The sequence below is a fragment of the Drosophila simulans genome, chromosome 3L, assembly GCF_016746395.2.
Source record: "Drosophila simulans strain w501 chromosome 3L, Prin_Dsim_3.1, whole genome shotgun sequence".
In the NCBI taxonomy this organism is placed as follows: Eukaryota; Metazoa; Arthropoda; class Insecta; order Diptera; family Drosophilidae; genus Drosophila; species Drosophila simulans.
This window is the reverse complement of record NC_052522.2, coordinates 18,339,072-18,361,549: the sequence shown is the minus strand read 5'-3', so window position 1 is coordinate 18,361,549 and position 22,478 is coordinate 18,339,072. Positions and strand designations below refer to the sequence as shown.

The following is a 22,478-nucleotide window of genomic DNA, read 5'->3' as shown; positions in this document are numbered from 1 at the left end:
GGTAAGTTTAATGACTTTAAAAATGTAGAAGGGGCAATCTGGGCGGAAGTTAGGGGATTTACTTAGACAAAAGCCATCAATTTCTTTTCCTTTTCTGAGTTTTATTGAAAGAAAAATGGTAGCGGATTTTTATTGTGCAATCCGAATTAATGAAGATAAGAATTAGAAAGGCTCGCCTTTATTAAGATGTCTAAAAAAACAGCAGGCGAGTATCGAACTTCACAATTCAATCATTTGATAAATATATCTGCTCATAATAAAGTGAATTATACATAAAAAAAAGTATATTATCAAATTATCCAACATAATGCTGTGAATAGAATATATTTTAATCTCTACGAAAATCAGGTAATAATATTCTAGCCCCTTTAAAAACTGGTTTATATTGTATATTCTCTGAAGTTAATGCTATATACTAATTAAGTGCATTTGGAACTCACAGTCTGGCTAGCTGGAGCCGCTCGTGGGTGGGCAGGCTCTCCACGGTCTGCATCTCGGCCACCAGATCGGCGTGCTCCATCTTGAGCTGCTTGGTGTAGCTGGCATCCTCCTGGCTCTTGCGCTGTATCAGAATGCCCTTGATCATGTTGATTTGTTGACTTGAACCCTACCCTGCCCGCTCAATGATATGTTTCGCAAGTGTGCTCCAGAGTTATTCCGTTCAATTTTATAGCATTTGACAACAATTTGCGAGGCTTTTGTTATTTGTGCTGCAGTTTGTGGTGATGTTGCTCGTCTGGTGCGCATGCATTCGTATGCAAATTGCAATTTGCATCTTTGAATTTGATTTGATTGCGGGTGTTGTCTCTGGCGGCTCTTATTGTTGCCCTCGTTGTTCCCAGTTGCTCGATGCTCCTCGTTGCTCGTTGCTCTTGGATGTAGCAGCTGTTTGGATTGCTGCAGCAGCTGTTGCGCTGTTGCTATTGCTGCTGCTGCTATTGCTGCTGTTGCTGCTGCTGTGGCTGCGGTCCACTTTTCCCAGATCCTTTCACTCCTGGTCAACACCCGAGGCTGCTCTCATGGCAACTACCACGTTTATCCCTCGTCCTGTGCGGTTGTCTGGTCCTGTCCTCAGTGTTTACTTATGATTTGCTTTTTCCAGCTGTTGATATTTGCCGTAGCTCGTTTCTCTGCAACTTTTCGTTGTAAACTCTGCAAGGGGAAAATCGAAAAAAAACGGAAATAAAATACATATAATATTTCATAAAACTGTAAAGTTTCTTAGTTCCTCCCATCTAAAATCTAGCTGTCCGATAAAATTAAGCATGATAAATGAATCCTGAACGGGTGGGGCCTGGGCAATTGAGTTAATGGATTCAAAGTTCATGAAGCACCAACCATTATTCCTTCTGATGCACTTTGTTTTATACTACTAATACGAATTCCTTAATTTAAGTTCAAGAAAGTGTTAAACTATAAAAAATATATAAGTATATAACACGGTTATTATGCCATTTAACACAAAAGGAAGTTTGATGTATTTATGTTGTAATTCTAAATTTTACTAGTTAGTATTGATTTAATTTGATTCGAATATCCTTCGAACGTTCTAAATTTAAAAAAAATAACCCTCCTTTTTCATTTCATTAGTTACAATTAAGATGCGCAATCAAAGGGTTGTAGTTTCCCTAGAGTATTTGAACTTTGATGTGCCCGAGGAAATTTCCCCCAGTAATGGTTTCTTTTTGGGTGCGTTGAAGCGCAAGGATAATGCTGATGACGCATGTGTCCTTGGATCCCTTGCTTTAACCCACTGAGGCCCCGTCCCACACTCGACCTGTCATCGATAGCCTGGCCAATGCCTTGAATAAGTATTAGCCTCTGCTTCGTGGAAATTGCATGCCAAGGAGCCATCATCGAGTTAAGTTTACTTTACTCGACTGAAGCCACAAGCCCAATCTCATGTGCAGCCAGCTTGATCCTGTGAATGTGTCTTATCCTGGTACAGTCAACAAAGAGAATTACTAAGTGGACTTGTAACGAAAATTCAGAAAAAGGAGCAAGGTTTTTAAAGACCTCGCTGAGTTGGCTCGGTAAAAAGCACTAAGACATTAGGTGGCTAATTTACTATGCGCTAAGAGCAAAAACGTTAAAAGGGGAAAATGAGAAAAAGACTACCAGATTATTTTAAAGGACTATTACACGGCAGTAGTGCATAAAAAACATATTGAGTTATCTCAAGTCCTTTGCGAAAATTTGAACATTTTCAAGCTAAGCATTCCTTTAACCAATTAATTAATAATCCAATAATTGAAACCGCACTTGGTTTACTTAGTTACGTTACAGATAAACAAGCATCAAGCATCACCATTACAAATCAAGACAATTAATTAATGCGATTCATTAATTATTTGCCTGTTTTCTTGCACAATATAAGTCATTGAGCAAAATCAATAAAATTCATTTTCCTTCCTTCCGTATGAGCATTCTCAAGCCCAATTTCACAGCAGAGTAAAACGAAACATTTGTTAAACCAACAATCAATCATCCTCCCGCATTCGAAAACATTTTCGCTCGAAAACACTTAATCCGGTGCTTTCATTTGAGTATCTCGGCAAAACTGTATCAATTCCGATTTGATGCGAGAATAAAGTTCATTATCATAAATTGAAAATTGTAATTATTGTTTGCCTTGAAATACTGCATGCGCGATAGGAGACTGTGTGCGTGTGCACTTTCCTCTTCCATATTGCAGCAGTAATAGTCATTAAATGAACAATTTAAATCGAATATCGATTATGGCTGGCTGCTGGTAACACACTTTTCGGCATCCTGTTACGGCACATGAATATCCTTGAAGTGGATGGATGGGAAATTGCTGGCATTAAGGAAATGTTCATTTATGCGTTTTGTCAGATGCAATACAAAAGCCATTGCCATCCGACGTGACTACGAAAGTGTGTAACTGTGAGTGTGTGTGCCAAAAATTGTCGATAGCAGGACCAGGCAAAACAAGAGCACTACGCACTACTGAAATAACAATGGTGACCCCATCTACACCGCACACCATGGCGTATGCGTGTTATCTGTGCGGTTAGTCCGTAGTTCTTGCTCTTTCGCACTTGGCTGTGCGTGCCTGAAACTTGGTGTTATTAATTTTGCACGCCTCGTTTTAAGCTCAATATTTATGCAACTCCATAATGGCAAGAGCTCGAATAATTTATGACTTAAAGATAAGGAAGCCGGCCGCAGCACAAAAACCAAACAGCATTCAAATCACTGAAATTGGAGCAGCTGAGAATAAGATGTTAAATGCTGATATCCACGAACTGTGCAGCTCATTTATTTGATATTCTGCCTTATTTCAGTACTTCTTATCAATATAGCCACTGGCTTAATGTAATTAAATATAACCAGCCTAATTGCAAGAATATGAAAAGTTCAAATAGTCAACTGACAATAGCCTTTTGTTAATATTAGCCAGTAATTTATAATTTCTCGAATAAAAATCGCAATGTTTTGTCTTTGCTTTTACTTTTCAAATACTATATATATTGATTTTGCGAGAACATACACTTTGCAATATTAGTTTACCCTGCAAAAGTGCATATAATTTACGACTTAAAGGCTGGCATTAACCGATAAGATAAAAGAAAGCTTAACTGAACGAAACTCAAATACACTCAGAGCAGTTTAATTTGTCTTTTTCCCACTCACGGTGCCCAAGTGCCCCCAAAACATCAAGGCAAGTGACGAAAGCCACGTTGACCTCAAGGGCCGGATGAAAGGGCGGCGAGTGGAGGGGAGGATGTGGTGGGCACTGGCAAATGAATGGCACTCGACAGGCGCAATGTGCAACACGAGAAAGCAACAACAACAACAAGGGCTGGATAGAACAAAAAAAAAAGAGTAGAAAAATCACCTTGCCAGCATTATCCTTCGGATAGGTCAGGGGATCTAGCTGGCGACGAAATCTGCCGACGGCCAGCGGCCAAGGAATTCCCTCGTCCTTTCTAATGAGCGCCAGCAGCATCCGAAACAGCACCAGCTGTACATGCCTTTGCTAGATGGCTACAGTAGTAAACCGATAAGATGGAATCGTTATGTCCTGGATTGTCCAGGAGTGTTAGTCCTAATCCGAAGGATAATTGAATGCAATGTATTTTAAAACGTATTTTTAAGATTTATAGACTTGATGAACTAAACTAATCTTCTATCTTTCAACATTTCCGATTTTATTTCAATATTGAAAATTGCTTATGGTTTAATAATCGAATGTTTAAGGCATGAATTTATGTTGGAATAATTAAAAAAAAAAGAGCATTTTTTATAACCAATAGTTAGATTTGAAGAGCCTCAATTCCACTTGCAAGCAATATCCCCTTTGAATTGGAAACTCATTTACAAAAATTAATTAAACCCGTCCATTCAGGACCTGTGTTACCTTCCTCTCACTTTCACATAATTATTATCCGTTTTTTATTTCTCATCAATAAAAATGTGCAATTAAAAATTTATTCAGTGCCACGCGTTGCTCATTATTTTCTCGTATGGTTTATGGCCATCGAAGCGTTGGAGTTCCGCTTAATTAGCAGCCACTGTAAGCGGGCAGCGGTGCTCCCCAGGGGGGAGGGGGAGATGGTTGGGTGGGTGCTACTGGAGTGGGTGCCGGGTCGCACTGTACTTGTGTTGGCTCTCGAGTGTCGGCTGCTCTCGCATGTGTGCTCGAGGGCAGCGAATTATGTGCTTGCACTGAGTGCAAGTGCATTAGCACCCAGCCAAGAGGGGGTGTGTGGGGGATTTGGGGGTTGGCCGCCCAAGAGGGGGTGGTGGTTTGCCGTGCCGTGGATAGGAACTGCCGATTAGACGGGGGAACAGGATGTTTGCCTTAACTGGTGCCCAAGTGCTTCTGCTTCCTAGCGAGGCCATTGCAATGTCTGCCACTGCCACTGAATGGGCCCAGAGTACGACTAGTTTTGGCCTGGCCGAAAAGTGTGCCACGAAAAACACACAGACTCACTGGCCAAACAACGCAGGGCAATGAAAATTATAGTTGCTGCGTCTGTTGCTGTTGCCCTTCGTTGGGGATATTATAATTTTGGGCAATCTATGGGCGGTTTTATTGCGAACTGCAATTTATCAGCAGCACTTGCCAAACATCATTAGCAAAGGTTCTACCGGAAACTTGTGCTAATAAAATTCCTAGGTAAGTACACTACTCAACAAAACTTTGAACTAAAAGCCACGAAGGAGTAGTCCTTAAAGAAAAGTAACTACTTCTATAAAGAAATGCACAATTAAACAAATTTTAAATACGGTTACTACCCGAAGAGTTTATTATTCATTCATGACACAAAAACAGACATTAAATTCATAAGAATTTTGGATTTTTAGCATTAGTAATCTTACTTTCCATTTTACTTTAAAAATAGATGGCCACGTGGCACTTTGGATAATGGCAATCACCTTCCTTTGGCAAAATCAGCCAAGCATCCGATCCTTTTTAAATCCATTTGACAAATGCGTGCTTATGTGCAAATCGAAATAGCATATGGCGAACAGATGTGAACGATTTGGAAATTTCCACCTTCACAAACATATCTAAAAGTTTTTAAATTTCTGAAAGGAGCATCGGCATTTCAAAGTACTTAACTCACATATTGGTAATAATCTAAAATTCTGGGAATTTTGCCAGCACTCCTACTACCATGAATGAAAAGGGTATAGGCTGATTCCGTGCTGTGCTTTGTAACAATCGTGTTGCTTTTTTGCTATTGGCAGTGGCACTGGCATGTAGCTTCTGTTGCTGTTGTGTTTGGCCCAAAAATGAAAATCAAATAAAGCGATTGCACGTGAGCCAAGTCTCGAGTCAGGTCGACTTTTGGCCGAGATGGGTTCGGAATACGTCCATGGGGCGAACGGTGCGGGGTTTTGGCTGAGCCGGCGCCGAGACTGGGAAAATGCGAATTGGGTTTCCAACTTTGTTGTTTCCGCTTTGTTGACTCGACTCGGCCCGTCCCGTCCCGGCCGGTTCGACGCCCATTTTGGCCAAGAGTGGAAGAGACGTGGCTCATGCAAATTAAATTTCAGTGCTGATTTGTCTGCAGTGCCTGGCCCGCTGCGTCTAGCGAACGGGGTCACAGGTGTGTGTTGTGCCAGTTAAGTTCCCTTCGCATCGCTTCCTTTTTGTTCGGTTTTTGTGTGTCGCCCTGGGTTTTTAGGACTTTGACTCTCTGGCTCGGTTCCCAAGGAACCAGGGACTGGGCCAAAATGGTCAGGGCATGTCACCTTGGGGTCTAAACGACCCAAAGCTGAGCAGCTTACCATAAGCGACACAAAAATAATGCTTACGAGCAAAAACACAAAATAATGAGAGTGTGCTTCACATGAGATTTCAACGAGTTGAAATGAATTGCACTCATGGAATGGGATTCCTTGGCAACCGAATGTTTGCCGGAGTTGCCGAGTTGCTGCCGCCTGAATTTAGCTACGTAATATTGTCACTAAAAGCACTCTCGTAGGTTTTGTGGTGATTTCCAGGAATTTCAACTTAGTTTTAACCTCATTCAGGCAATGTGCCAGCAGCTGGAAGAAATGGTACAATAAATGTTCTGCAAAGGCTTCTCCAGCTGAGCACGCACATGTCTGGAATTCTACAGCCTTGTCATCATTTAAACTTCTGGGCTATTCATTTAAACTTTGTTTATTTACATAAGGTGTTTTCAACATTTAGCAGTGCGTGTTACTTTTCACTGCACCTGGCAGCTTACAAAACAGAAACTAAGCTTGATATTAATTTAAATTGTGGTAGATTATCTACTATTTGTTAGAATAATATTAATTCAATATTTCTACCGCATATCCTTAAAAAAATAGTTAATGTTATGAATGTATGTACCATCTAATGGAGTGAATTGAGTTAAGGAAGTTTCCTAATCGTATTCTAAACTGTTATCCACAACGCAAAAAGTGTGTGTGTGTGTGCTGAAAATGGCTTTTCGAATGCAACTTCCTGTTAGTAATTTCCAGCAGAATATGCATAAGCAGTGAGTAAATATATTAAAACTGCCGGACGAACTTCCTCAAACCCTTGAACATCCCTCCGCTTTCCAATTTCCCAGTAACACACACTCCTTCAGAGCAAAAGTGTCCACAACTGATTATCATGGAGTGCCGTATATCCCATTTGGTCCTGCAGTCATGTGTTCATTTCGTTTGCCACATCGTCCTCATAAACTGAGAGAAAACCATCCAAAATAATAATAATAATAATAAATATGATAAAATAAACTACAAATTCCCGAATGTGAATGTACTAAAATAGGGAATTTCCATCTCAAATGGTGATCATTGATTTATTGTTCTTAATAATGTTTAGGAAATGATTTTTACTTTGTCTCATGTCTGAAGGCTTATTGGTGTGATCAAAAAATGAATTTGTAAGAACCTGTCTCACTGCAAGTGTAAAATGTAGAAACACCTGAAGGATTTCGGTCAGCGAGTATGCTTGCCTCACTCTCCTGAAAGCATTTTCAACCATCTCGGCGATTTCCCCGTGGCATTCGCATAACTGAAAAGTCTTGAATTTTCCGTGAAAAGTTGCGAATTTCCCCCAGTGCAATTCGTTGTGTGGCAGTCAACTGGCCAACTGGCGTACACAATTTAAGAGAAGCCTTGGTCATCTCTCAAAATTTAGCACGTCGTCGTGTTAAGACCCTTCACGGCACCACCAGCCCGTCCTCCACCCCCGCCCGCTCTCTACTCAATCAAGTTTACTGATGACACATGTATATATAGCGAAAGGACCCCAACGAATTCCGCCCACTGTCAGCATGACGTGGCATGTCCTTGCTGTGATCCCACTTCCTCGTTTTGGACACCGAACTCCCCCTCTCATTTCATTTCATTCATTTCATTTTTGTTTAAGCGTCGCCGGCCATTATTTCTGTAATTTTTCTTGACCAGCTTAACGATGTGTTGGTTGTTCCTTTTTTTATTCCTATAAATACAGAGTATTTGCGGTATAGGTATTGTTCAACACTAATAAACAAACAACTCGTTGATAGTTAAATCTATAAACACAGTTCGTGAAAGATTGCGAATTAAAATTATTATTGTCACGACATTTTTAAGTACGGAAAATCGATTGAGCACAAATAACAGAGGTATTACCAAAATTATGATGTGGAGACTTTTCTAATAACAGATTGCAGTTCTAATATACGGTTTTTCATCGATTACATGATTCGTTAGCAATAAAGTATATATTATTATTAAAGGAAATATATATATATATATATTTAATTTTCTTTAAAGTGCATTATAGATAGTTCAAAAGTCGATAAAGTTGACTTTTTCACGAATTAAGTTCCAATTTGCTGTTTTAAAACCCATTTTGTCCATCTGCCTCGCATTTTCTTCTCCCCCATTTGACCTTTTTTGTTTATCGCAGCTGTCATTGCGGTCTTGATGACCTTAAAGCGCCCACGTACAGTTCAATTGTTTGCGTATCGAATTAATTATTACCTTTCGCCCCCTATCATTTACCGCCCAGATGCTGTCTCGCTTACTCCCGCAGCAGGCAGCCCCACCCCCTTTTACCGCTTGTCGCCTGGCCCGTTCATTTATTTATATTTACGCCCGCGGCTTATTTTCATTTCGCTGACCCACTGCCGATGCCCCGCCCACTTTTCCAGCTCCCACTTTCGCTTATTCTGCCGCCCTTTGCCCATTTGGCACGTGTCTTTGTTGTTAAATTGCTCTTTGCGTCCTGGGTGTTGTTTTTCCCGCGGTTCGCTTTGTTGTTAGTGTAGTTGTACACGGTAAAAACATTAATAATATTTTCAAAAAGCTTAACATGACGAACCCACGACAGAACAAACACTAAATAATTTTGCGGTTTTAAATGCGTGTTACCACTAATTAGGTAAAATTGCTGAGAAAGTGTTACCATTTCAGCACTATTATGACCAACATTTCTATTTAAAAAGTTTAAAACATCACCTTAATTGTTTCGAACAGATAACATTTTTAAACAGTTTGTCACTTTGTTTTTTTTTTAGTGTTGTTTAAGGTGTTGTTTTTGTTCTTTGTTCATATCGTTGTTGGTATCGTTGTTCTTGTGCGTGGTTGCATTTATTTATGCGAGCGCAAAGAGGAAAATTGTGTCGGCGCTTTTCTCGTTTTTTTTCCGGCTTGCCTTTTTTCTACTTTGCAGGTGAAATATTTTTAATTAAAAAATCTTTTATTTAAGCGAGTGTCAAGCGCTCGCGTCGTCATCAACACCTCGTCCCCTTCGTCACAACTTTTTCCCCTTTTCACTTAGTGTTTTTGGCATATGCGCAAACAAATTTCTTGTTAGCCAACTCTTTTGCCTCTTTTACACTACGCGTGTTGGCTATTAACAACATTAGTCACTTATTTAATATTCGTGGCCAAATTGAATAGTCGAAAAAACACGGTAAATGGGGAAAAAGTTAAAGGAATTTTAAGTGCACAAGTGGATGGGTATTGAATTTCAACATAACAACTAGAGATGGGATTCAAGAATTCTTACCAATAAGATATATATACTAATGTGATATATGATAATATGAATGTAGCAGAAAGAAAAAACATATTGTATATCATAATATATAACATGATAAACAAATATGTAAATAAGTCAAACATTAGGTTTAATAGTAAAATAATATGTTATTTTACTTATTTATTTATTTATTTATTTTATATTATGTTTTTTATATTATATTATAGGTTCCATTTTTTATTTTCATATGTTAAATTTACCTATTCCGTTTTGTTCCTTCATTAATTGACTGTTAACATACCTGAAATAAAGAGAAAAATATAATTAGTCAGATTTTCAATCAATATATATATGGTTATAAATAGTGTTGTTTTTAATATATTTTAAATAAGCAAAGGCTGAGCTATTTCAAAAACTTTTCAACAGACCCTTTTTTTTGAGTATCTTAAGTATCGCAAATAAATTCTTTCCCATTCTTGGCCAAAAAACTATTCTTCAAAGCCCCGACAATCCATCATCCAATGTCCATTATCCATTTTATCATAGCTTGTTTTCTTCAATATGGTAAGCGAACTTAATTGCATTCCCCTTACAGCCCATCATCTTTTATTTCCCATATCTGCGTGCATATTATCCGTATTTTTTTCTTAATGTTGGAGCCTTAATGCAGTTTGCTTGTTGTTCTTAAAAACCACAAGCAAAAGTTGCGAAATCCCTTTGAGGGAGTGTACACATCCCTTACGGCAAATGCACTGCAAAAAATGTAAAATTCAAGATTATGAATTATTTGAATTATTACGATCATGTTGAATACTTCGACTAAATTATTCAATTCCAAAAGTAATACATTGATTAGGAAGTAACATATTCAACTTGATCTTTAGTAAAATAAGAATATATAAACACCGAGATTCTTAGTATTTTCCCACTGTAGTAGAGCCGAAAAGTTGTTATCGTCCTTTGCCCTTATTGTTGCTGCCACTTTCGATGCCTTCGCATGCCACCTCCCATATATCTATGCGTCCCAGATTTTAAACAAGGTTAGCATAGACGTGCACATAGTCACAACACATGGCCAAAAGTTTTTCCATTTTCCATTTCCCCCAGTTGCTGTTACCGTTTCACTACCCACCCAACCTACAGCCATCCAATTTCTCTTTTTCGGTCATTTGCAATGTGTACGCCATTTTGTAGAGCCCCGCTAGTCAAGCCCCAACCCCGGAAAATGCACAACACCCCCAGTGATATAGTATTCCCTTTAAGGGGGATGGGGCTCCACCGTGCGCAGGGGTGAGTTGGAGGCTTTGGCGAAACGGTGTCAAACGGATATGCATGTTGATTTAATTTGCACCTTCGTTTAAACTCTTCCAGGCCCCGCGTTCCACCCAAATCGAGGGAAAACCATTGTCACCCCCCCTTGCGTTCGAAACGTAAATTATTTTTGCACCCTGCTCGTAAATTAGACCTACATAGGACCGCTTCGGCACCGTTCTAGTTCTATATATATACTCCTATAATGTGTTTCTGTGCCGGTCTTCGTCCTGTGTGCGAAAATCAACGCCGGCTAATTGCGCGATTTTTATCATCCCAATATAAACGGGGTCGCAACACCTTGGGGGGGAATAAATTATGGCAAAAAATTGCACACAAAGCCACCTGGGATGGCAATGCGATTGGTTTTTCTCTCATAAAAGTGTGCCCATTTGAAATTTACAAGAGGACTACTTAAACAGCCGCTTTTGCTTGAAAAGAAAATTAAAATACAGCAGGACTCATTTAATAACGGCCAAATGAAGGTCTCACCACAAATTTAGCATTCAGTTAAGCTTCATATATTTTTTAAAAGTTGAAGCACTCATTGACCACAATATTACGCTGAATTCTTAATTATCCCATAAGCTTAAATGAACTATTAAAGGCCCGCTTAATAATCGCATTCTTTTGTCCATTACATCACGTTATTAGCTATCCTTGTGATTAATTAAACTGCGGAAGCCGCAAAACGCAGACGTCATTCGAGGCAGCGGGCCAACACTGCGTATGAGTAATGAGACCATGAATGAAATTCCTTTTTTTTATTCCATGCGCGTCTGTGTGTGTGTGTGAGAAAGTTTATGATACGGACGGTTGGAGGGGCATGCCGCATAACTGTCAGGGTATAGGAGTGATTTTGTTAGATGGGGCACGTGTCGCTGGTCCGCTATTTATTTATTTAGTGGCTTAATAATTGAGCACGTGATCTTATAAATGTTATGTTCAGTTTGGCTACCATTTTCCCGACTGCTCGGCCTTCATTTGGGGCACGTAATTGGCTTTTGAGAGTACACACCCCATGGCAAATTTGTATTAAAAGCGACTTCGTCCAGTGAAAGGGTTTAAGAGGAGCTTATATGGGCTTATTATGGACAGAGGGACAGACGGAGCTCAGAGGAGCCGCAACAGACGGAGGCACGTAGCAATCAGTGGGCGGGTGACTTAATTGGGTGGGTCGGGTTTCTGGAAGTGGGTGTGTTGGGTGGCGGGGCAGTAGTTTGGACACCTGGTGGTCTGCCGTGCTTCCTGTTATGATTTCAAACTGTTGTTTGGCCCATGATGATGATGATGATTATGATGAGCCCATGACAATGGCAACAATTGAAGGCTTAAACCAGAGTTTACAGGATCACAGAGTGAGAATGAGAGAAAATATAAAGTTTGTCAGGGTAAGCCCCCTGAGGATTAAATTAAAAATCAACATCAAGGTTTAGCATTTGGACTTTCACATCAATTCCACCTTCTTTCTTCCAAAAAGGTGCACGTTGGACTAAACAAAATTAAATCTCTGTACTTAACCGTATTAAGTTTAAAACCAACAGCTAATTCCCTAAATTGTTCATGCTACGCTTAGATTTAATTTAGTTCTTCTTTACAGTTGATACAATTTGTGTGTAAATTATGTTTAATACTTTTTGGTACCCACCAGAGAACTGCAGCCCGCCACTGGCACTCTACGTCCACCCGATAAACACTCGGTCTCTAGGCACCCCGTCTTTTTTGACACCCTACTTGCGGCAACAGAAAATATTCGGGTGTTTTACCAACGTTGTGTTTTTGTTACGAGTAAAAAAAACACCCGAGGCCTGCTGCGCAAGAGCCGTATGGGTGAGTGGACGCACAGTCAACGATCGGCCGCAGGTCATTTTTTGTACGCCTTAAATTTGTATGGGTGGAAGCGCGACGGGTATAAGAAATGAAGGGTAAAAGGGAATACCCAAGAAAAATTTCGTGCTCATGTCGGGTGCCACCCGTTTCGAATCATTGCCTTACTAATTTTTCACAAGTCGCTAGCTGAATACTCTAATGACAAATATTCTTGCATAAATTCATTTTTGAAATAAATTTTGTGACATTATGTACATAGATTCGGCTATTAGGATTATTACTATTACTATTATTTTTACTATAATTTACATTTAAATAATAAAAACGTTAATAATATATATAATATATAATAATATATAATATAATATATATATATAGATATATATATATATATATATATATATAATAATTAAATTACATATATATATATATTTATAATATATAATATAATAAAATATAATATAATGTATATAATTATAATAAAATATAATAATAAGATGAAGGGCATATTTTACAAAGTATTCGACAAAGTCTAGAGCCACGCCGAAAGAATAGTGTATAAACGTATGGAGTGTAAAACGTATGGAGTTACGCATCTTGTCTGTGACTCGACTATCTACAAGAGTAGACAGACTGATAGAGACTATTACCCGAGTATTTTTCGAAACACCCGAGTATTTTTGGAAACACCCATGTGTTTAACGGTAAACCCACAAGTGTTTTTGTCACTCATCCCTTTTTAGGCATGTGTCTTTTTCTGACTGTTTGTCTTCTCTACCCTCCGTTATGGGTGCCGAGTATGATCGGCACCCGCGACGCAGGGCACCGTATTGATTCGGGTGCGCGCATAACGGGGTGTCTTGTCTGCATGTGCAGACGTATACTGTGTGTTTGTAAGTACCCGCGATGTGCGTGGCGGGTAGCACCCGCACACAAAATTGTTGGGTGTGAGTCGAGTGGTAAAAAATGCCACCCTTGCAGTTCTCTGGTACCCACTCGTATTTTGTAAATCAGCCATGCATATTTTTCCCATTCAGCAAGTTGTAATTTAATCAATTCGAGCCTTATTTTTGCATAAATTATTCAAATTTCAATGCTTTTTGTGAAACTGTCAATTGTAGTGAACATTTCCACCGCCCACTTACTCAGCCGCAAAAAATTGTGGCACGGAAAATATTTTGAAAATACTTTCAAGGTCGAAAGCGGTCCTTTGCCAACTGAAGGAAATAAATAAAATTAATACGCTTCACCTGCAGTTTATGACCAATTTTGCGGTTATCGGCGTTTTAATTTGAAAGTTCATTAATATAATCGTCAATTTGCGATTTAATTTGTTTACAAATATATAAATTCTTATTGCCCACGCCACGATTGTTTCTGGGATTAAAATATTAAAATCGCAGAGCTATGGAAATATTTCGCCCAGTTACAAATTGGAAGCAGATGAAGGACGATGAAAATTGGCAGCAATCGAAACGAATTATTGGGTTCAGCGAGCGATTCGCACATTTTCAGACTTAACTGCCCATATTTTGTGGGGGATTGAATGTGGTATGTGGCATTTAATGGGGTGGGAATTTACTTTATAGCGCGCGGACTAAGAGGTCAATTAATCACTTTATCTTAATTTACTGTGCATTTACGTTGCTATCTATTGGCAAACCCTTATCTGTAGCACACACTATCTAACTTTGATATCACCTGGCAGTTCGTTTATCTCAACTTTCAATACGCAACTTATCTAAAGGAGTACGAAAGCTTAACGAGTACTGTAAAAATTCCATTCGATTATCTTCTTACTTTCTATTTAGCCTAACGAGCTTTATGTTGTCCCCTTAAAAAAGGTATCTTTACTTTGTGACGAATCGAAAATAGTGACTAAGACATAAGTTAAGCATTGAAACTATTATTCTCTTATTAATATAATTAAGACGAACGATATATACAAATTAATTCAGTAAATAAAATAATATCCAACTATTGTATCATATTGCATTTAAAATAAGTATGGAAAATATACTACAAATTAAGTGAAGTTAAATTTCCATTTTTAGTGTAGTTTAATATTTATTTTTTTTTATTATTTTATTTAACCCTTAAGGGTACATTTAACTTCGGATTTAGCACGCTTTTTAATCTTCCTTCGGATTCACATTTTTTGCCCGTTCGAACACAAAAAAAAAATGTGAAAAAAGCCCGTTGACGAGCCAAATTGCTGTAAGGATGAGCATATGGACTCCAATCTGTGGAAGATGGCAGAAAAAGTGATAAAGAGGGAAATCGGAATAGGCAACCGTGTGTGTGCTTCTGCCGAAGCTCCTTCCTTCCACACTTTGCCATCCAATATGGTTACCCATGCCCCCAAGTCTTCTCCCATTTCCGATTCTACTACTTTTCCTACTTATTTTTGTTTGACATTTCCGTCTGCATCTAGAGTTCCCTGTTGTTGTAGTTTTTGTACCGAAAATTTCATTCCTTTGAACTGGGAAATTTACCTTGAAAGAAATGTGGGCTGCACATGGCATTTGCCGATATGCAAAAACCTGATGTGCGAAATGCGAGGTGTGTTTGCGATGCTTACACACAATAAGTTTGTAATGAAAGGAACTATTTTGGGAAAAAAATTACAAACGAAATAGTATCTTAGTTGTTTCATATAAACATGACATATATTATCAAAATTATCAGTATTGGATAAGAACTAAAAGTTTGAGGTAGTCTACAATTGTTTAAAGAACAATTTGTCATATTAAGAAATGGTTTTTAGGTGCCTGACAGCTTTTAAATATGTTCGGGATCCGATTCATCGTAGTCCCTTTATTTCCACTTCCGTCGGCCGCACAATGCACTAAAATAACAGTAAGTAACGAATTTGCAACAGGATGTGTGAAAGACCGCAAGCACACACGTATAACCAACACCCACACGGATAAATATGGACTCACATACGGGGGGGGCACACATATACATATGTGGGTTCATTGTGTAAGCGTGCCAGACAGGGAGGGGCTGAGAAAGGGAGAGGGATACAAGAATTGTGGGACGAAGCCATGTGTGGATGGGTCTATAAAAACTGCAAGGATGCAGCAATAAAATGTCGGCACTATAACGGTTAAGCAGCAACAAAAACCAGGAGAACCAAATCAGGAAACACATGCCACACTAGACCTTCAAACCAGAAAACACCCAGTACAATTTTTATATGCTAATCTAAAATTTTTTAATAGCCAACGAACATTATTTAATAGCTAATCAACATGTTTAAATACCTAATCAACATTATTTAATAGCTAATCTACAGTATTTATATTCGAGAGAGATTTTTTAACTAATAAACTTAAATTGCACGACATTAATTCTAAAATTGTAAAAATATTATTTTTGTTATTTATTATTTTTGCATGCTGAAGTTATTAGTCGAAATCATGGTCAATAAAAATAACGAAAACTGGAAAAGAAACTTTTGAGGAATATTGAAGTTATCAATTTCAATACGTGGTCTAAAGTTTCATAGTTTGGCTCTTTTGGTCAAATACAGCTGTGATAATAAATATTTTTTTTATAATGGAATGCCTTTCGATTTCAGAGATTCCACATTCTGCAAAACAACATTTTTTTTTCAAGTAATACGCATTATTATAGAATTTTTAATTTGCAACCACACTGTTATATACCAAAAGTTGGAACCAAGTGCTCTTCTGTACCATCATACCCTTTGGCTGGCCGATCATCAAGGAGCATAGAAATCAGGGACCACAAAAAACCCCGCAGAGACGATAACGTCGCTTTAAAAGCGCTGAGGGCGACCACTGACAGGGTTGCCACCACCAGCGGGGGAAGTCCAGCATATGCAGGACCCGATTGTTTTTATTGCCGCTTCTGGTGCCGGCGCCTTGGCCAAAAGCGGGTCGGCTTGGGGTCGTTACGTTGACAACCTTCCGACCTTCCTAGCGGACCCCTCTCTTCCGCCTCCGCCCCGCTCCAGCAGGCAACAACAATTGCGTGAGAGTGTGCGAGTGTAGTTTGACCCACATTGGGGGGCGTGCCGCCGCCCACGATTGTCCTTAGCCGCCTTAGCATGCCGCCAGGCTTTATATTGAAATTGCGAAATATTTTTTCCTACGGCTTCCTTTTTCAATATGTCACGCCGTCAAACCCACTTATTTGTGGTCTATACCCTTTGGGAGAATGGGCAGTTTCTGATATACAACGTGGAATGGTGCAGATAGTATATCAAGGAAAATAACATTTTTTCATTTTATTTATAAGTTTCAAACTGACGCGAATAGTAAAGAAACATAGGTGGAGAATCAGATAACTTTTAATAAATAATTTGAGATATAATACAATATTTGAGCAGAAAAATCAGAAAAACAGAAGGTCGCAACTTTTAAATGGGTCAATAAATTTGCTAAAAAATTAAATTCTAAATAAATTTTATAAATTTTATGTATAATAGTAATTGTTAATAATATCACAGAGAGAAAATCATTTCAGCTGATGAGGGTAAAAGCAAGAGAGTCCCTTGAAATAGCCTCAACTTCGAAAGCAACGTGTAAATAACCAATTTAAAACACTATTAAGCCCGACAAAGGGATTGGTCCGTCTTTATTTGCACTTCGCCCACTTGGCACTCTCAAAGTGCATATAATATTCAACCAGATTCACCTTCAAAGTGCGCAGTCCACTTGGGTCAATGGGAATGCTTTCACATTTTTCCCATATTGGTTTCTTTTGCATTCATCTCGTGCCATTCCCTGCCGCACTGGAGTACACACCATTGCCTGAGTTTGACATTTTACACTCATCCACAGATAATTCGAACATGAACTGGGGATACAAATATATGAATTTATATGTTTGCCGGAGCGTGGGAATTTACAGCACACATTTTTCGACTCCTAGCATCGGGGTTTAAGTGGCCTTAAGTGGATTAATTTAAATCATTTGTTTCGTGTTGTTGCCGCTTGTTTGGCGTCAAATTGTGCGATGCGTTTGCGGTTTCTTTGGACGTCGTTTTGATAAATGGATTTTCCATTCGGCGAACTTCACCCACATTTTTCCCGACACCCAAGGCCTCTGGTCGCAATTTTGTATAGCCCGCTTTTGTGGGTACGGCATCCATTAAGCCAATGTCTCTACTCGCTTGCCATTTTTACACACGAATGAATTTTGAAATCATTTTCACATTTTTTGCCCTCTGTTGGTTGCATAACCCCGAGTCGTAAATATTCCGCCTTTAAGTTCGGTGAGAGACCTGCCAATTGGCTGCTAGGGATTGGCTTTATTGATCATCTCCTGAGAGATATCACGGGAATGGGCTGTCAATTTAATGTCATGCCCCTAAGTCCCCTTGAAAGTAAAGATGGCCACAACAATGGGCTGGCTTAACTTTAAAAACCCAGACAGTAGAAACATTACCACTTAAGTGGCTTGGCTTACAGCCAACGGCAATCAGATAGCGCATTTTTATAAGCATGCCTGTTATTATTCCAATCGTTGCCTTATATGAAATGAATCTTTAAGCAGGCATGAATTTATGAATGGAATGTGGCTGGAATTTATTACAAAAATATAAGAGACATGTCCTTGCAACTAACATGATTAACTCAATAAACATTGTATTATAAATAAGGTTTATCCATACACAGATATTTATTAAAGACATTTGTCAAAGCTTGTAACTTAAATATCGTACGTCTTTTCACTTAAGAAACTTTGCATATTCAAATCTCTGATTATCAGCAAAAATGTGACTCTTGTCTACTTCACCATTTTTATTAAGATGCTTATGTCATGAAAATCTCAGCTTATAAGAAACAACTTATTCACACGCATATAAATTCAGAAGCATAAACAGTAAGCAGATTTCCCGAAATAATGCAAAAAAAAAGAAGAAGATGGAGCACTTGGCAAAGCATTAAACCCCACAATGTTTGCCTCTTGAAACTTTAACACAAAAACTCTTACCATTTCTTCAAACAAAAGGGAAGTTCCTTGAAGCGTGCTTTTATTTTTTCTTTCCCCTGAGATCTGACTTTATCTGCATAAATTTCGGCAAGGCAATTGAAGCACGCTTCTAATTAGCCAAAGCTAACAACAAATGAGTGATGAACGAAAATCTGTATGAAAACAGAAATATTCAAAAAATAAAACCTGCTTTGAATAAATTCTAAAAGCAGGCTATAGCGCTTGCAATTAGCATAATACCATTTTATGCGAATGCAAAGTGAAATGCAGGCAAAGGAAAATATGTAAATCTCATTTTCCAGCCCTCAACCTAACAGCTGGAAAAACCTTTAAAACTACTGAAAAGCACTTAAAGCCTTTGCATAACGACCACACCAAAATTGACGGCCGAATAGGGCAACAAATTGGCAACAGATTAGCCCCGAAAACAGTTGCCCATTTTGTGGTGGCAACAAAATTGCAAACAATTGCAACAAAACATTCACCTGCCCCCGCGTTTCGTTTCGCTTAATCCAAAAAAAAATGTCGCTCAGAATTTGTCCAGCTAGCGGAAAACGGAAACGGCTGGAAGCTACTGCCAAAGCGAGGCAGCTCTCGTTTCCGCTTGGCCAGTGTTGCAAACTGAAATACAGTCCATCTTCTATAGCTCTATCTTGTTGTAGAAGTTCAGTCTATATTGTGGAAAGCCAATCCTAGAAAACCCGGAAAATTTATAATATTTTATAATCAATTTCTGAGATGAATTTATCTGTTCAAAACCTAAAAACATTGCATTCAATTTATAATGCGTACTTTAGGAATATGTCACATTTTAATCGGAAACCCAAAATCAGTTAATATATTTATCAGGTAATAAGTGTATTTTCCCGATTTAAAAAAATTAAAAATATAAAAACATATCAACAATAACTTTTCAAACTTCATATTTTGTGCATAAAGTTCACACTTTTTGATTCCACTGTTGAGTTTTCCGAAAACACGGCGAACCAGCAAATTACGACCGCAATTGCGGAAGAGCAGTTAAACGGCAAAAGAGTGGAAAAGCGAAGTGGAAAGAGCAGCAAATCTATTGCCCAGTTTGATAACAATCTTTTAAAGCCGAAAATGAATTTTACCTTTGAGCGATTCAGCCGTAATCAATAAGTGGGCTGCCATAAATTATGGGAGCTGTCAGCACAAATTGCGGGCGTAAATAAAAAGCAAAAGGAAAACCCCAAGGAAAGCCAACAGAAACTCACTTACTCAATGATCCAAGGGAATGAATGATTCCATCTAATCCCACACACTCACACACGATATATATATATCTATATTTGGATAAATCTTATAAGAGCGGAAGCCAATTGAAAAAGTTATTCCTGCTGCGTGTTATTGTTTTTCTTATTTTTCTTCTTTGGGCTTCAAGTTGGCGGGGTATGATAAAATTCGAATTCTACCGATATATAATCATAATAAGTAAAATATTTACATTCTCAAGGAAAAACCTTGAAGGCTATTATATTATCTTCATATATTTTTATATTAACTATATTAAGCAAGTATTTAATTTGATATTTTTACCCACATATGCATTATATTCTGCATTTTACAGGGTATTTCGACATGCCCCATATGACCGCACTCCACTATTCTCCATCTGTTTCCTCCCACATTTTTGGCAACTAAACTTTCATGGAGGCCAATTTGGTGTCTAAGGACAAGTTGTTATTGGCACTCGATTTTTGTATGGTTTGGCTTTTATTCCGAAAGTTTTCCCCCATGAAATTAAAGTATTTAAAGTTTTGTTTTCGTTGCGGCAAAGCTTCGCAACTGGAATAGGACTTGGTGAAATTTCTGGTTTGGGCAATAAATAAATATTTTAATTAAAAGTTTTAAACCGAAATTGGTAGCAATCGGCCTTGGCTGCTCCATGAATTTCAAGCAGCAATAACCAAAATGTCCTAATTAATTAGTTAACTCAATTTCCTATTTCTGTTAGCTATTCAAATTTAATGTATTATATTGAGTGATTTTTAGACATAGATAAGATAATAAGATAATTTTGCTTGAATTGATGAAAATATTTCTTGGAACACGGATTGTACAATTATTAGTTTTTGAATTTATATCAATTTAATTTTGGAAAAATGGACATTTGTCATTTTATAATAAATAGGAATATTTTTTTATTTATTTCGGAAAATTTACAAGTTCATTTCATTGGAATTTTAACTAATTTTCGTGGCATCTCTATTTGTTCAGCATATGGCCGAAATTCATATGTCTTCTGCCAAAAGTTTAAAGCTGTCATCGACAGCAATCGTCAATTGGTCAACATATAGTCCAATTATTGGCTAGAAAATGGCAACCGAACGGGGAAAAGTAAATTATTCCCAGAATTTTCTGTTGACAAATATGAAAGAATGATAAGCATGTGGAAAATGTGAAAGTCGAGTGCAAAATGAAACTCACACAGAATTCATATTGGTTTTCGTGTTATTTAAAAATGTATCATTGCTGGGCATATTTTGTTAATTTAGTTCGCAATAGCATTCTACTTAATAAACCAACAAACTTTACATTTATTAAATATAAAGTTCTTTAAGGTGGAAAGATTTTTAACTAGTGACGATAAGGTTGGTTTGAATTGTAGGCTTATAAATTTGGGGCAGATGAAGAGTTATTTTGTTATTCAATTATTGTATTAGCTATTATTAAACCTATTTTTTCTCTAATGTCATTGTACTTATTTAATTAAAAGATTTTCTATTATGTATATCCGTTTTTAGGTAAACAAACTTTGGGTCAATTGTGTCTTTTGTTATTCTATTATTGTGTATATAAGTTTCCTGTTGTGATGGAACTAAATAGTTTGCGTGTATTATTACCTCCTTTTTGTTTGTTATTCCCGTTTCGCTTGGCTTTTCGTTTCCATATTTTCACTATCACAAGATTGCAATTAATACGTTCGGGTTTATTGTTTTATGGCATTGCTAATATTTGTGTTGCATTTTCCGTAGAATCAAACGCGCCGGAATGGTGGAGTGTGAATCGGAACGGAATGTAAGAGAACTCTATTGTGCTTGATTTGTTTGTTTATTTGTATTTGCCCGCCCGGCACTCACATTAAATCGAAATCGAAATCGGGAAATATATGTCCCCACCTCTTGAAAATTGTGCATACAATCTATATGTCTATCTGAGGTCTTTTACCATTTTCTTATCACGTGAATGGGCAAAAAAAAAAAGATTGAAGTGGCAAAAAATTACAATTTCCTTTTATATTCGGCTTGATTTGCTTGGTGCCTTTTCAAATATTTTTTCTCTGATTTTTGCTGCTTTTACTTTTTTGTGTTTCTCGTTTATTGATATTGGTCTTTGGTTTTTTTGTGTTCTATTTTAGTTTTTATTTACTTTTCCTTTGAATAATAGTTTGTGTTTATTGTTGTTGTATGCCTTTGGGTTTCCTTTATTTGTTTTGATAAATTTTTTACATTTTATTTCACTTTAACCACTTGCTGTTTCTATTTTGCCATTCTTTTTTTCAAGTATTTGACGCCTTATCGTCATTGATTTCGCTCAACTTTTGTTGTGTGCCCAGCTGTTATCTTTTTTGCGCTTCTAGACTGGCCCGCTCATTTTCATTTACATTTCGGCTTCATATTTGCCTTGTGACACTCATGGAAAATATTAAAGTTTGCCAGGCGGCGGCACGCGGTTCGTATACGTAATAAACGGCTTGAGGCCCGTGCTGCAAACGACGTATTCCGTATCCGTACGCACTCGTATTTACGGCACTAAACTCAACTGGTTGCGAGTCCGCTACGGAACTTTGTTGCTGGCTTCGCAGCAGCAGAACGGCGACTGCGGAGCAAGTGCCGTTCCAAACCATTCGAAACATGGCCAACATGCCAAACGC

At 38.0% G+C, this 22,478-nt stretch overlaps 1 protein-coding gene across 7 annotated transcripts in view; it reads right to left on the bottom strand.

Annotated features, from left to right (window-relative positions):
• Positions 1–22,478, bottom strand: part of LOC6738583 (protein phosphatase 1 regulatory subunit 16A) — a 41,912-nt gene that overhangs the window by 4,585 nt on the left and 14,849 nt on the right. For 5 of the 7 annotated variants that reach the window (XM_039293532.2, XM_016171701.3, XM_044922931.1 and 2 more), the window contains exon 3: positions 441–1,152. In XM_039293532.2, coding sequence (XP_039149466.1) covers positions 441–586 — 146 coding nt within the window. In that variant the 5' untranslated portion in view covers positions 587–1,152. Of the gene's footprint in view, positions 1–440; positions 1,153–9,729; positions 9,771–21,447; positions 21,950–22,478 lie in introns of those variants that run through there. The other 2 variants (XM_016171698.3, XM_039293531.2) reach the window with 2 other exon arrangements.